The following is a 15,923-nucleotide window of genomic DNA, read 5'->3' as shown; positions in this document are numbered from 1 at the left end:
CTTGCAATTTATTTTGCTTATTAAAGATTGTGCTGCAACTAGTTCAATGTTCCTTTAGGTGAAACTAAAGGAAAGCATGATTTTGACTATATGAACTCTGTGAACTAGGAGCACAGTGACAAGGGTATGTGACCTTCCTTGTTATGAACACCCGTAGATCACAGGGAGGGACCAAATATCATCCTGCATCATTGTGCTGAATGAACACCATCATTCAGGGAGCGGCAGAAAGTGAGTCATGAATGTGAGTGACAGAAGGGTCTTCAAAAGAGGGTTAAAAAGGAAGAGGAAAGCACATGGCTTCAAGTGGTGAGATCTGCATGACCGGTCAAGAAGTGAACTTGATCCATCGCATACTTTGGTGTTTCAGTCATCTGCATGCCCTGATTCTGAGAGACATACCTAAGCCTGGAGATTTGCAGCCTCATGCTTAATGTCAATGCTTCCAAAGAATCCTGTTTCCTGAAGTACCCTCTTGCTTTTTCCATAGCAAAAATGATGTTTCAGATTTTTTGGTATCATAAATTAAATGTTTGTTTTCTTTCCAGTTTCCTTTCTGTTTCTTGTTTGTTGCCCTCAGCTGGGATTTAAGTCATGACAGAGACCTTGGTTCTGTATAAGTTATACCCTTCACCTTTTCATTCTTGTCTGCAGGCTACAAATGTTACCTAAGAAATGTTGAATCAAGCCACACACGCTGTTTTCACAGCCTGAAAACAATATCACCATTTGCCCCATAATTATGTATTTATTTTTTGTCGTTCAGATGTATAGCTAAATATTATCCTTATAGCTTGAGCTAATACTTTCTATATTCAATTGAAGATTGATTTCTGTCAGTAAAGTGCTTGAGAGAGTTACCATGTCTAAATTAAATTTTTGAGAGGAAGATACATGTACATTTTTTCTCTGTGTGTGTATTCAGGTGTTTTAAATACATTTAAAATGTAAAATACCATACCTGTGTTAAAATGAGGGCTACTTGGCAACAGACTGTTCTTCTGAAGCCTTCGAGCTGAGCGTTTTCCTGGCCATTGAACGGAGAGCACTTCTGGTTTTGTTGGGCCTTGTCTGCACAGAAACACAGGAGACTTCATAAGGTAAAACATGTGGGAGAAATCTCCTTTCTCTGCTCTCACAAAATGCACTTGCACGTTCCCTTTTGAATTAGAAAAGGAGAAATACCTATTAAGACTACGGAATTATTTTCCAGATTTTCACTATTCATAAGCAGCCAGTGAAGCAACAAACAAGGAGACAGTCAATGGTCTTAGTAATTTCAGAGCTCTTCACATCACAGTGGTCTGGCTTCTGCATTTGATACTAAATAGATGATGGATTTAAAAAGAAGTCAAAGGAGCAGGGCCTAGGATGTAACAAAATACTCCTCCTACATGCAGCCCACCACAGGATCAGATTGGAACCTGCTTGTATGCAACTTCAGGAAAACTATCAGTGAGTTCATATGTGGAATAAAAAGTGTATCCGTATTTCTCCCATGTTAGGTTTGAGAAAACCCATAACAATCTATTGTCGTTTAGACAATTATTCTACCACCTGATGAGTCCTCCCCACCTGGAAAGGGGAATCGGGGAACACAAAGAAACACAAGAGTTGAAATATAAATAGATTTAATAGAATAAGACTAAATAATTAACAATAATACTAAAGAACCAGTATTAATCCCGATACTGATATAAGATATATAGGAATTACACTCAGCCAATTCTATCAGCAGGGGGCTGTGCACTCCCAGCAGGGGCAGCAAATGGCGGACACTGCCAGCGCAATGGCTTCAGGAGGAAGGGAAGGCCTCAGGGGTCCGGCACCAGGGCAAGGAGTTGTCTGGACCCACCACCATCAAGGGGGAGAGAGCTACACAGCAAACTTTTCTAATTTGTATTGAATGTGACGTTCATGGAATGAAATAATCCTGTTGGCCAGCCTGGGTCAAACGCCCAGGCCTTGCTCCTCCTTGTCCCTGCACCTGGCAAGGCTCGAAAACACTAAGACCTTGAATCCCACAGAGCCTGGATAGCTATAAAGTAAATATTTTCACAAATTCAAACACTAGAGTCTTCTAAGAGTGCGCTTTTCCCCAGCACTAGAAGAAAAGTTAGTCCTGTGTCTCTCAACCCAGGACGTCCCGTTACTCCTTTCCTCAGGTTGCTGAGTGGAATGTAAAATGGCGCTGGAGGTTCATGGTGACCCTGCTCCTCACTCCCCTCACTGCGGCTGGGCACAAATTTTGCTCACCTCTCCTGCCGGCTCTGCTCCTCTGTGGTTTCCATGGCACACTCCAGGGAGCTCTGGAGAGACTGAAGCTGGTTCAGTGTTTCCTTCAAAAGGAAGCGAGTCACAAACTGCTCCAAATTAGAAGCTTCCTGATAGTCCTAAAAATTACATTTTAAAAAAAAAAAAAAAGGTAAGGATTTGCCTACCTTTGTTAGAAATATGCGAGGGAAGATTCAGACTTAATTCATCACGGAAGAAGCTTGGATGTTTTGGTGCTTTTGCATGCAAAGGCAACCTTTATGTTTCTGGACAAATTTTATATACACTCTGAATTTCCAGGTATAGATACTGATCCTGCCCAAGCTGACAGAGGCCTAGATACACAGTTGTACAACATAGTTTCTACCCAAAAAACGCCTTTTCCTGGTATTTCTTAACTCCCGTTGATGGCAGTACCACATTGCTTTTTAAGTATGGAAAAACCAAAATATGATTGACAACTCTACCAGTGAAAAAACACTTATTTTGCCCACTGACCTGCCTCTGACAGTAATTATGGGGACAGCCTTTGAGCAGGAAATACTTCCTGGGAAAACTCCACCAGCAGTTTGTCTGAAGGACTGTCTGTGCCAGAGGAATTTAGCAGTCTTTGACTGATTTTTATCCTCTTTGTTTCATTATTTTAGAGAAACCATATATCTATCTATTTCATAATTACATGAAATGCAGCTAAGTGTTCTTTGAGTTGGAGCTTGGCTATTAGTATACTTTGCACCTATATTTAGCAGTCATTAATGTTTCTTTGTGTAACTACATTTCCAATATATTTTATGTATTCAAAAATATTTATGCCTATTTTGCTTAGATGATTTCAGAAACAAATTCTTACTTCTATTCTATCCCTTGCCCAATGAGTGATATTTCCACAGATGGGGTCAAATTTGATGTTTCCAGCAAGCCGAGATCTGCAAAACTCAGTTCTGCAAACTGTGATATGCAGGTAAGTGCTGTGTGAGGGGGGTGACCTATACAATAATGTAAACACTCCCTTTATTGTTTTCTTCCTAATAAATGTAATCAAGAGGATAGAGCAGACTCGTAGAGCCTCTCCTTACTGTGTAGAACTCCCATCAGGAGCAGAGAAGGAAAATGGACTTCAATTACCTAAACTCAGAATTAAATTATTGGCTCTTGCCTTGGTAAAAGCATGCTGATATTCTTTTTTTGTATGGCCTGTGTCTGTTTATGTGTGCAAAAAAATCTGTTCAGCTGATCTTGAAAGCTTTCTGGTACAATTCCATCTAAAATATTTTCATAGAATATGAGGGGCATTGAATGAAAGATTTCTCTAGTCACCCTGTCTGAACATAGGTGATGGTCTGTTATCTCTGAGCTTTCAAAAAACTTGTCATTTAAATGGCGTTGCCTCCTACTCTAGCTGAGAACTTATTTGAATGTTTTTGGCAATGCTCTTGGGGTTTTTTTAAGCTCTTCCCTGTTCTTCCCAATGAGAATTACAGCTGAAATACCTTTTGACTTTTAGACTTCTTTTTTTCATGTATGTGTTTGCAATCAGAATACAAATATGAGATGTTTAAATGTAAAATAAAAGATTGTAAGATAATAGCTTTAAAAGCACTTTGCTCTCAGATGAGAGCAATCTATTCACAATATATGTTATTAAGTTAGTTCTTGTTGGAAGACTTCTGCTACAGAAATCTAAGGTGTTAAACCATCTGCAAATCATCAGAGTTGTTTCTGTAGCCAGGAGCTTCATGGCTTTCTATATTTACTTCTGTCTTCAGATTAATCAGGTGTGAGCCACTTCTCCAACAAATAATTTCATATTTATAAATTTTGAAAATAATCATGAGAGATTGATTGTCTACCTTTTAAGTGAATACCTGGGTCTCACACCAGTCCTGTAAATAACATTTATGGCAACTGTTATGATTACTATATCTTATTATGCAACAGGAATGCTGATTTTTTTTCTTCTTCTAAGTTGTCTCTGTTGTAACTGATTTAAAACTTTGGTTCACCTGACACACATAATTTAGTTTCCAACAATTTTGATTCTACATTTTGTGTTAGAACAACATATGTGAATCTTTGTGGCATGGGCAGCTAAATAAAACCCTGAAGTAGAAATCCAATGTTATGTTTTAATTTTTCAGTTTTCACCAGTGCAGTTGGAAACAAGTGAACAAAACATGACAAAACTGACCATTTCTTGTAAGTTATTAAATACCAAAGAAATCTCACAGGAGAGGACATAATCAAAGTTTTTTAAAATACCTCACTGCCTGAGGCTGGCTGCTTTTTGACTCTTGCCGAAATGCTTTCATGCATCTGAGAATTATGAGGTTATGTTTTTTTCACCAGAACTACTCCAGGTTCGTGCATTGCACTAGGATCTAGTCTTGTTTCTTCCTGTTCTGTTGCCCCGTTAAGTTCAATATTTAAAGGCTTCTCCATGGAAGAGGTCCTTGTGATCTTTAAATCTGGCTTAGAGTTACCTTATCTGGTACATAGAGCTTTTTTGTAAAGGTGGGCTAGGGAAGCGAGATGCTAACATCATCCATAGGGGTCTAGAATTATCAAAGACTCTTTCCTTATGTATATTTTATGCAAGTATTGGTGTTTACAACTCTATGCAGAACTACTCAACTCAATGCACCCAGTTGGACAAATGGCTACTCAATATTTTTCTTTAAATAATGGCTCCGAGGCCAGCAATTCTGAGCTGACAGCAATGTTGGATAACTTCGACTCCTTCCCACTGAAAGATTATTACTCCTACCTGCCCTTGTAAAATTCTTCTTAAATTATGGAAGAAGATATTCAGCATATATAAATTGTCAGCATTATTATAATTTAACTCATGGAAGGAAAAAGATTGTCTGTTACAATTCAACATCAATTCCAGGTTTTGGCAATGAGGAATTACCAGCCACGCTTTGTCACTGTTTCACCACCTTACTTCCTACAGAAAAGTGCCTTCATTTGCATTTTTACTAAAGGCATACTGGTCCAAGATTTCACTAGAAGAAAGAAAATGTTAATTCTGAATTAAGAAAATTGTGTATCAATTTATTAAGCCTATTATTTGGGTAGAATCAGCTTAACTGGCATGCCCAGTATTTGTATTGTTAGTATCCTGCACCACCAATTAATAATGGGACCCACTGGTGGTGTCTGTACATAAACTAGAAAAATGGCCTGTTCCTTGAATTTCTTTAGCGGTAAATTACTGTTCATTAGCATATACATTATACTGCACAGCAGTTTGGGCAGTCTAGATGAAATAAGTCTGTGTTAACATATCGTTCTGCTTGTTAGTTTTACTGGTTGTGAGTGAATGAGGGTAATTTTCCACATTTTCCTCATCAACAGACGAACTGCAACCTTTGTAAGCAGCGAAGATTTGAGTTTCCATTAATGCAATTGAAAATACACATAATTAGCTAATCCCCTGTGGAAAAGGTCACCGTGGTCTTTAAAACTGACTTACGGCTCTCTTAATAGGTGCAGAAGAGGTTTTATAAAAGTGGAGGAGGCGGGGCTTGGGTATTGCCTAAGAGAGTCAACATCTCAGGCCTACCACAGGTTCAGCAACTCTCTTGATCCTCTCAAGCCCTGGTGCCAGCCTCCGTCCTCTCCCCTTGAGAGACCTGACACCACCTTGATCCATTTTCAAAATAATTTCATAAAAAACATTTGTGTTAATCTTTACAGAAAATATCCCCAAGGCAACAGAAAAGAATTTATTATTGAGTAAAACTCATTAAGGAATAACCTATTTAAATTTCCCTTGATCATGGAACATCTCCTGCCCCGGTGTGTTTAGGTCCTACATTAGTGGGACGATGCCCTGGTTTACAACTTTAAATTCAGGATATAAAATTAGTCAGAATAACCGTACTAAAATGAAAAAAAATTCAAGCCTTTTTCATTTCAGTCACTCAGATCTAATTCTTCAGACTGTAGGATAGAATCAGAATAGAGTCAGAATAAAATCATCATTTCAACAGAAGCCAGACGCAGAGGTGCTCTCTGTGTTGACTTCACAACTTTTACAGCGTCTTACTCCTTGTATGAGTGAATTAAATAGATAAAATTTTAGAGTGCAGTGCAAACTTTACAAGTTTATTGAAATACTACATTTGGAATAAACTGCATGCTTGAATTCTGCCTAGAGAATTGGAACAGCGGCAGTCCCTACCAACCACTCCCAGTGCTGGCATAAAAGCAATGAAATGAAATAGGCAGCCACGGGTGATTGTAGGAGAACATTGAGAAACATTTGTAATCCATCAGAACAGCACAGAAGAATTTATGCATGGGTAAGAAGTAACTCCTATATAACTGCTCTTAAGCGCACCATGAAGCTTAGAGACAAGAAACCCAGGAGAAGGTTGTAAGAATACAAGGAAAACATCAAAGCTGCTGGTGGTTGTGATAGATATCGACAAGAGAATGGCTAGGTTAAATGTTTCTTGCCGTGAAGCTATTTCTACGTACCTTTATGTTTAAAGATATGGATATTAACTTAAGGTTATGTTTGGGGGTTTTTTTGGTTGGTTTTTTTGTTTGGTTTTTTTTTTTTTTTTTCACTTTCTGACTATTTAACACATCTCCTCTGCTACCAGCAAAATTCCAGTGCTGTCTCTTTCTGACCCTGTAGGTATAAGATCAAAGAAGTTCCCAAGAGCTTTCATTACTCTGATAAGGAGCTCAGAAGAGAGGAAAGGGGTGAATCTCTGGAATATCCTTGCCCGACTGCTCAGAATTCATCACTTGCAGCTTTTGAAATTTATCTGTGCTTGACTTGACTGCACTGATAGTCACCATCTTGAATAAATTTTAAAGATAGAAAATCCAGTGCAATGAAATCCCCAAATTTCACTTAATAATGTCCCTAGACATTAGCTATTAGTCATAGGGATCTCTCCACCTTGTAGCAGGGTGCAAGTGGTGATATATTTCGCACTGTCACCAGCATTCCTCTCTTTAGATAAGTTTACAGCAGAGAGCTGAAGAACAGTTCAGTACATGGATTTATGCAAAAAAGGATCCAGACTCCTATTGTAACCACTGGGAGGTCTGTCTCATCAAAAATTAGGGAATGAAATAAAAACCAACCAACCCATGGCCAAGTCATCCATGGTTAAAAGCATAACAATTTCTGGAGGATCCTTTTTTGAAATTTACAGACTGCATTTAATCAGTTTTATAGGTATTTTAGCTAGAAAAATAGAGTATGAGAAACAACTACTCCTGCAAGTAGGAACAGTTCTTAAAAGCCTAGTGCAGCTGGAGCTTATTTATCAAGTTCATTTATTACTCTGGTATTTTGATGTTGCTACTTTTTATCTTTCTGTCAAGATCTGATTACCCAAAAAGGATTGGTTGAAAAATTCCTATGAAAATTTTTACTTGATAAAGCTTTGAAATTTAAACAAATGCATCGGAGGCATGTGCTTTACTCAGCTTTTTTCTGTTTTTTACTGAAAAACTTTTAACAGTTCTTCAGAGTTCAGACAAGACAGTCCAGTCTCTAGGACTTCAACAATTGCTTTAGAATCCTCATTTTGTAGATCTAATGTTGAACACTGTTAATATTTTAGAGGGTATGTGTGGTCTGGTATTAGAGCTGAATGAAATGCCTGTGAGAAATGGAGGTGGGAGCAGCACCATACCTGTCATTTCTTTGAAAGAACAGTATCTCTGAAATTTTGAAATTATTGCTGTTTTTTTTTTTTTTCTTAGAATGAAAAATTGAACTATTTTTTGATTAAAAAGAATCTTCTTTGGTTCTTCTTTTGGGCCAACAATTTTTTTTCCTCCATTCAGCTTTTATTCTTGAGGCTGGGAACTGGCAGAGCAGGGCACATAATGCCAAATCTGTAGGCAGCTACATCTTTTATTGGTTTTTTTTCTGGCTCTGTCTTTCCCTTTATCTCCTCTGTGAAAAGCATGAATTTTCAGCAAATCTTTCAATCCTCATTCCCCTATACGGTGTTAACTTTTAACATCCATGCAAGTGGTGCCTAGGTACTGGAGGTACCTGAAGATAGCTGGTAGGATGTGAAAATACACCATTAATGCAAGAAAGACAAATCCTGAGTCCGCAGTTTGCTTGACAAGCTGGAGGATAAATATTCTGAGAGAATGTTTTCTGATGTGGAATTCAGAAATTCTGCCTGAAACTTCATCTGTGATCTTTCAATCAGCATCTTACATCTTCTCAATGATTATGAGAATCAAAACCCCTAGTCACTGTAATGGGAGGAGATAACAATATATGTCCAATTAAAGTGCAATAGAGTTAACTGTCATTAAAAGACTGCTGGAAGCAATCAAATATACAGGAAGAATTTACTGTGTGCACTTAAGAAATACATTAGATTGCAGTGTTTTTGTCAGTTGACCTACAGTATTAAAAATAATCATTGCCTGTTGCTCTTTATGTCTTGAACCCATATCTGTCTGCCCTCGGTGTTTTGGGAATCTTCACCCTGAGCAGATTTCTATTTCCTTATAAGGAATTATAAAATTAATAACTCCTTTTTTGTTCTGGCTTTTCATTTCCAGTAGAATCCGGATATTTTGTCCGCTTTAAATATCAAGGTGGGACAGGGCTATGGTACTTTAGACTGGTGCTGACCTGAAAAACACTAACTGGATCCAAAGCCAAGTGCACAAAAATTAATAACCAGGATAAATTGAGTAATACCTGCCTTAAATTATTCTTTGTCAGCCGCTACTCATTACATTCGTTCTACAAAAGGTGCATTTGTAAAATGTAATTTCAAAGACAGCAAAACTAGATTCTGTGGAAACTCTTAATAAATTATAATCACATGCAAAAAGTGGTGCCAGCCGATTTAACACAGGTTTTGAAAAAACAAAACAAACAAAAAGCAATTTAAACGTTAATTTTTGTTCAAACAGAAGGTTAGTTGTGGAACTCCATTGTCAACATATGGTTGTCTAGCACTTTTTTTCCATCATTTTGGTTTGCAGTATAATTTACATAATCGCTACTTTTACTATTACTGAAATATGCAATTAAAAAAATCTAGGTATTCTGGTTTAGAAGGGGTGTCAACTCTCCAGAGTGCAGTGATTTGCATAATTACTATAAATGCACCATCAGTAGCTAAATTGCATGTCCCTGTGATACTCCTTCGCCTCCTATAATCTTCTGTCTTACTTTGACTGGTTCCTATTTTTAGACCATTCAAGAAGTTTTCCAGTAATAACCAGGCTGCATCGACTTCACTTAGGTTCAGGGTTTTTTTAGCAAAGCAGAAAAGTGAATGATTTCAGAGGAGCAAAGGATTAGACATCTGTGTCAGTCACCGAATCCAGCATCTTGCACTCCCCTTTCTATGTTTTTGCAAGCAGCATGTAATAAACTGTTAGGGTTTGGGGTTTTTTTTGCCCCCAAATCCTTGGAAAGCCATTCCAGAACTTGATTGCTCTAGTGAGTAAGAATTATCTTTCGTTTCCTTCTTCAGCTTAATAATGGCTGATTTATGTTTTGCACATTTAAATGCAGGGTATAAACAATTTGTGGTTACTGCTGCTGAAATGGTGTTTGCTATGTCACCAAGTCTGGTCCCCAGCTATCACAGATCATTTGGTGCCCTTCATAAAACAGTTGCAAAGGAGGGAAGACAGTCCCTCCTAAGCAAAGAGCATGAGACTTTAGAGTCTGAAAAGGTGAAATTTTGTAGTGTCCCATCCCTCATTTCCTACGCCTCCCTGCCATTCCTTTCCATGGAAGTTTGCAGTGAAGTTTTCCATGAAGTTTTGTCTCTGAAGAACTGTACCTCTGTATTTACAGGAGGCGTGTGTACTCAGAGGTCATCCCTCTCTTGATTCAACTTTGACAAAGTGCACATTAACTGTTCTAGCCAAACCACTTGCCAGCTTTCATCTATGGAAGAAAGATCTTCCTGTGATTTAGAGAAAGAAAAGAAATGTAAAGAAATGGAATGAGGACAAAGAAATAAAGATGATGAAAAGAAGATACAGAGGAACAGATTAAGGGGGGATCTTCAATATTTGTTTAAACAATTTCCTACTGTGTTGACAGTCCTTCTTGGTTATTTTGATGTTCCCTTTACTTTTAGATTTAAATTTCTTCTTTTGTTGTTCATAAATGTTCATTGGAAATCTCCGAGCTATTAAAATACCTTAACTGGAGTTTGGGGCCATACAGAGACCCAACTGGTTTGCAGCTGCTGCCCAAGAAGGATGTCTCCTTTTGCCCTTGGGTCTCCCAGAAGTTCCTGTGTGTTATTTGTCAGGCCTGTGCAGATATCTTGGACATCCTTGAATAACCCAGCTTTTCTAAAATGCCACTAGATCCCTCTGTTTGAACCCCTGAATACTTCTGTATGGTCAATTCCATTTCATATGAAAATGACATTTTTGGTGATTAAATGAGTTTTTGCTGGTTTACCGACTACAGAATAGCTCACCACCCCCAGCAGGTTGCATTTGCAATAAACTATAGCAGTATCAGAAATAGAAAGGATAGAGCAAGACTTGTTCTTATTGAATAGCTGATGAATAGCAACAATTTTATGGCTTGATAACTTAAGGGAGACACGTTCTTTGGTCTGCAAGTTTTTGATTTTCGGTATTCACGAGTCAATAGAACCAAAATGTCAAGCACCTTAAAAAAACTCATCTATTTTTATCTACCCACATCATTACACAGTGGCAAATACTATTTTCTGTGCTGCGGGTTGCAAAGTTTCTCTTCATTATATTTCTATGTGACTGGAAGCTATGGAATGGAATAAAAATGCAGTTTGCTGAAAGTGTTATGTTTATTTGGATAATAAAAAGGTTAAGATTAAATATTTTAATTAAATATGCCTCTGTGTTTTGTTATAAAAGATGCCAGGAAAAAAAAAAAAAAAAAAGGCTTAAAGGAACAAGTCTTCCAATGCTATTTTAAAGGTTTGCTGGCTTTAATTTTTAATGCTTCCCATATATGAGATGAAGAGGAAACAAGATAAACAGAACTATCCCAGCTTGTACTTTGATCAGGAAAGTGACAACCTGGCAGGTACAAGAAAAACAGCTTGTAAACCAATGATTAGTGTGTCCTAACCACTCCTCTATGAGCAACTCACACAGACTCTCCACCCGAAGGAGAGAAATGATCAAATACCAAATGCCACAAGCCCCTCTAAAAATCCTCAGATATGTGTTTCCCTTCCTTCTGTAAGGATAAATAAAACACAAGAGACCAGCACCAAAACAAACAAACGAAAAAAGCACAACCAAAACCAAAGGAGATCCCCCAGCATCCTCTGGTAGGATGCTTTTTATATTAAATGTACGTTGATGGCAAATGCAACTCAGGCTTTTCCCTGCAGAAAGATGTTCCTTTCTGTCTCTATTTCTCTAAATTTTTAGCTTTGCACCTTTCTGTCAAACAATGGAGCATGACCTGTTCCTACACCAACAAGGGCTTCCCATCTGATACTCTGCCCTGTAACTTTATCTTCATAAAAGAGTCTGAAATTGGGATTTTGCTCTCCTCACACACGTCGTACAGCATCGAGACCTGGGAAAACACCCTACTTGTTTGAAGGAGACCATTAAAAGGGTAAGGTGCTACTTAGTTTGTTTTGGCTGGAGTGATCTGACCTCAGGACGGCGAAAGGAAGTCTGATTTCAAAGTTTCTTGAAAATGGTAAAAGACTGGAACTTTTTGTCCCCTGGATGACTTTATATTTTTATTTTCAGATAGCACAGGACTTGAAGACTGGAGAAAAGCTTAGTTCAGGAAAGGTACGCCTTCAAACCACAGAGGGCAGTAAAATACACAGAAACTGTGCTGCAATTGCCTTGCAGGAGTCCATCATCTGCTGATCTGCTGGGTTAAAAATACCTACACATGGAAATAATATTGAGTGACGGGGACAATTTGGTTGATCTAGATTTAAACTCAGGAGTCCATAGCCAAGCCAAACCTCAGTTGCTCTTGCTAAGAGATCTTTCTGACTAAAGGCTGAATAGGCTGGGAATATCTGTAAACAAACCCAAAGGTATTTGTTCACTAATGTTTGTGATTTTCAAAAAAAACCCCATAAACAAGACAACATGAAGTGTCAATTCTATTTCATGTGCAAAAGCTACTTGGTGCACACTTGTATACTAGGTTTATGGATATGAATCAAATAATGCCACACACTTTGGTGTTACCAAACTTAGATTAACGTATGCCAAAAAGTAAAGGAAAGTACACGAAACACTACATTTTAGGGGTTTTTAATTTCTAGTTCTGTTTATATTTGGAATAACTGGGGTTTATAGATTAGGGGTTTAGATTTTTCAGACATGTTCATCCACTGTTCAGCTTTTCATTGAAGACAGACACATATTTCTTCTCTGAGTTTTCCTTGGAAACTGAAGCCGAACAGTTTTTTCTAGGGCTCCAACCCCCCAGCTGCCTCTCATGCAAAGGAGCTACTGAGTACGGGCAACATGAATTGGTACGAAGGGAGGAATTTTCTATAGGAAGGACTGAGTGGTGAAAGTTTATCTGACTCTCAACTGGATAAATAAAATCAACTTTCTCCTTTCTCCCTCCCCCCTGCTGGTATTTAAGACTGAACAAGCTGCCCACCTGAAGTGGCATGCACTCTGGGGAAGTTTAATAGAGACTAATAGAGGTGCTGAGCTTTCTCAAATCCACGAAAAGTCAGAGGGGATGGAAAGCTCACAGCCATCCCAAGAACTGGGCCCGTAATCAGCCCCATGCTCTGCAGAGTGGAGTTCAGGTTCAGTCTCAACAGTTTGTTTTGTTTTGTTTTGTTTTTCCGATGGGTTCTTCAAGCAGACAAATGAAACACTTATTAACATTCCAGATTTTCTTATCCATTTTCTAGTCAGGCCAATGTTTACTTATTACAACTCTGATTAGTCTCCTGAGTCTCCTCCTCTGTAATTAACTTGTGAATTCTTAAATGCTGTGTTCTGTTTACTTCCAGTAGTTATCAGATGACACGTCCTGACCTTTAGCAGTAGTTTGTACACATGGCTAATATTATTTTTTTTTAATTATACATAGCTTGAATAAACTAATCTGTTGCTTTTCAGTGTCCAGCCCAATGAGGCAGTGAGTCAGTGCACACTCCATTCATTAGGAGTGGAAGATGCACAGCATGAACAGAGAGACATTCTGCTTACTGGCTCAAGCTCTAAATAAATAAGCTATACTTTCAGCTTTTTATTTTGGCGGTTCATGTAAAATGTATGAATACTGCACTCTTGCAAACACCTGAGTGCCAAAGATAACAGCTTCATTAGAGAAGCACAGTTTTCTCCCCACTGATTGACTGAAAAAAACATTTTTTTTTCCCTCTTGTGGGATCTCACTGAAAATTTGGGGCTGAAATTTCTGCTGTTGACTGCTTGCTCTCCAGTGAATAGCCTTGTGGTGTGGACCTGGGGTTGGGTTTGGAGGATGTAGGTTCGCTTCCTTCCCTGGTTTGTGCTTTCCCTCACCCATCGAAGCTGTTCCACCTTGCACAGAATATTAAACTGTTCAGCTGGGAAAAAGGAGCATATTACCCAATGTCTTGATGCACTTTTGATCAGACATTGAGGGATGAATGAGGAGGTCTGAACATGTGAACAGGTATGAGGGTAATGAATTGAGTGCCAAGGGAATCAGCCCCCAAGCATGTCCTACAGCGTGGCTACACCACCTGCAAGACGGATGGATGGATGGATGGATGTAGAAACTGAGCTTCTCCTCCTGAGAAATGTCTCCTCCCTCTGGAGTTAATGACCTCTTGCTGCCCTGGTGGGCAACAGCCCTAACACCTCCCCTTTGCTGGATCTGTGAGCCCTGCTTTTGTTTCAAATGCCTGAAATGGAAATGAAATCTTGTTCTCGGTCAGGATGTTTCACACAACCCAAATGTATATGTTTTCTGTTGTTACTATCAGAAATACTTTTAAGTGATTTACACTGGCCAGTTATATTCTGGGACTAAGTATCCAGGACACACAGACACTGCCCATAGGATTGTTTTATAATCATAAAAGTACTGGAGGTCAGCTCCAGGGAACATGGGGAGAGATATTACAGCCCTTTTAAATCTTTTTAAACTATCCTGGAATCTACATTTAACCTTAACATAACTATGACCCCTCAGCATGTCTCCAGATGACTCTTGCCTAATTTAATGGTAGGCATCAATATAGTTAAAGTCATTAGTATCTTTTACTAACATGTTTTCTACTTAAAAAATGTGGATTAATTTTTCAAATTCAGATTATTTTCAAATGTTGAAATGCTGATAATACTTCCCCATATTTGGCATGGGACATGAAACCCTCTCTTGGGACGACAATTCTTCAGATCATGCACAAAGACAATTTTGGCCATATCCAAACTGTAACACTTTGCAGACAGAGCTTTACAGCTTTGATACTCAACCATGTGACAAACTTTTTCCTACTAGACTTTTTCTACAAACATATATATGTGGAAGAACTTAAATATGAATTAGTAATTCTATCTAAATAAAAAATATTTACATGTTCAAATAAACAAAATGCGCGATGTAAAGAAAATTTCACCATTTTTACTTACTTTCTTGGTTTTGTTCATTGCCTTCAGTACGGTTATGTTTAAGTCTTCCAAGACAGACAGAACATTTTCATACTCTCCTAAGTGCTGGGAAAAATATTCTAAAAGAAGAAAACCCATGTCACCTACTCATGACCTGAAAAACCAATATTTCGTTAAATATAAATTTTATCAAATTTGAATTCAGCTGTAGTATTATTAGCTATCTACATGTATAAAATGAACAAGAGTTACAATGAAAGGGATTATTTTATTTTTAAATTTTGTACTATTTCCCTCAAAATCATTCCCTTTAAAATATCAAAATCACTGTTTCAAAGCATTTTCTTTCAATAAATGAGTTGCCAAACTGATAAAAATTTAAATATCATTTTGAGAGCTGAAACAGACGCATTTTCAAAATGCCTGCATTTTCTTCCTAAACTGGATTTTCAGTCTAATAGCGTACTTTACAGTTACTAGTAGGAAATGAAGTTTTCATGCGTATGTACTAAATCTGATTACATTGATACAAAAATGAATAATTCTGGTAAAGCCCATGGAGGAGATAAGATCAAGCAGGGGCTGTTGTGAGTTGGGGTCAGCTGAGACCAGTTGTTTCTCTCTGAGAGATGAAGAGACCTCATGGTTGACCAGATAAGCTTCTAGTCCCAGGTACTGTGATCATATTTTCAACAAGTATGATGCCTGCAAAATACTTTGAGCAGAAATCAAAATAATTTGTGGGATGTCCTTGCATGGCTGCTTAAAACAAAGGACGTTTTAACAGAAAGAGCTGATGTAAAATCAGGGGGCATAATTCAATCAGAGGGATTGCCACGAGAGGAGAAGGCAAACCCGAGAAATCGTGACCCGAGTTCCCATTTGGTCAATGCAGCAAAATACAACAGAGGGAGGCACAGGAAGGAAAAAAGGGTTGGAAATAAAGGCAGACAATTAAGTTAAAGCTAGAGACTGTGTTAGACAAGGCATTTAGACATCAGGTCACACAGAGGAACATGAAAAACGACATCTAAATGGCAGACAAGACGAACAAGATTAGATAGGAGCTTTTA

At 38.1% G+C, this 15,923-nt stretch overlaps 1 protein-coding gene across 1 annotated transcript in view; it reads right to left on the bottom strand.

Moving 5' to 3' along the window:
• The window catches only part of NECAB1 (N-terminal EF-hand calcium binding protein 1), a 55,767-nt gene that overhangs the window by 14,906 nt on the left and 24,938 nt on the right, over positions 1–15,923 (bottom strand). Inside the window, 3 exon segments of the mRNA XM_014965202.1 lie at positions 962–1,071; positions 2,257–2,393; positions 14,872–14,969. Coding sequence (XP_014820688.1) covers positions 962–1,071; positions 2,257–2,393; positions 14,872–14,969 — 345 coding nt within the window.

This window comes from Calidris pugnax, unplaced genomic scaffold, assembly GCF_001431845.1.
Source record: "Calidris pugnax isolate Ruff unplaced genomic scaffold, ASM143184v1 scaffold41, whole genome shotgun sequence".
Taxonomy (NCBI): Eukaryota; Metazoa; Chordata; class Aves; order Charadriiformes; family Scolopacidae; genus Calidris; species Calidris pugnax.
Note: the sequence above shows the minus strand (reverse complement) of the source record. Positions and strands in the feature narration are given on the sequence as shown.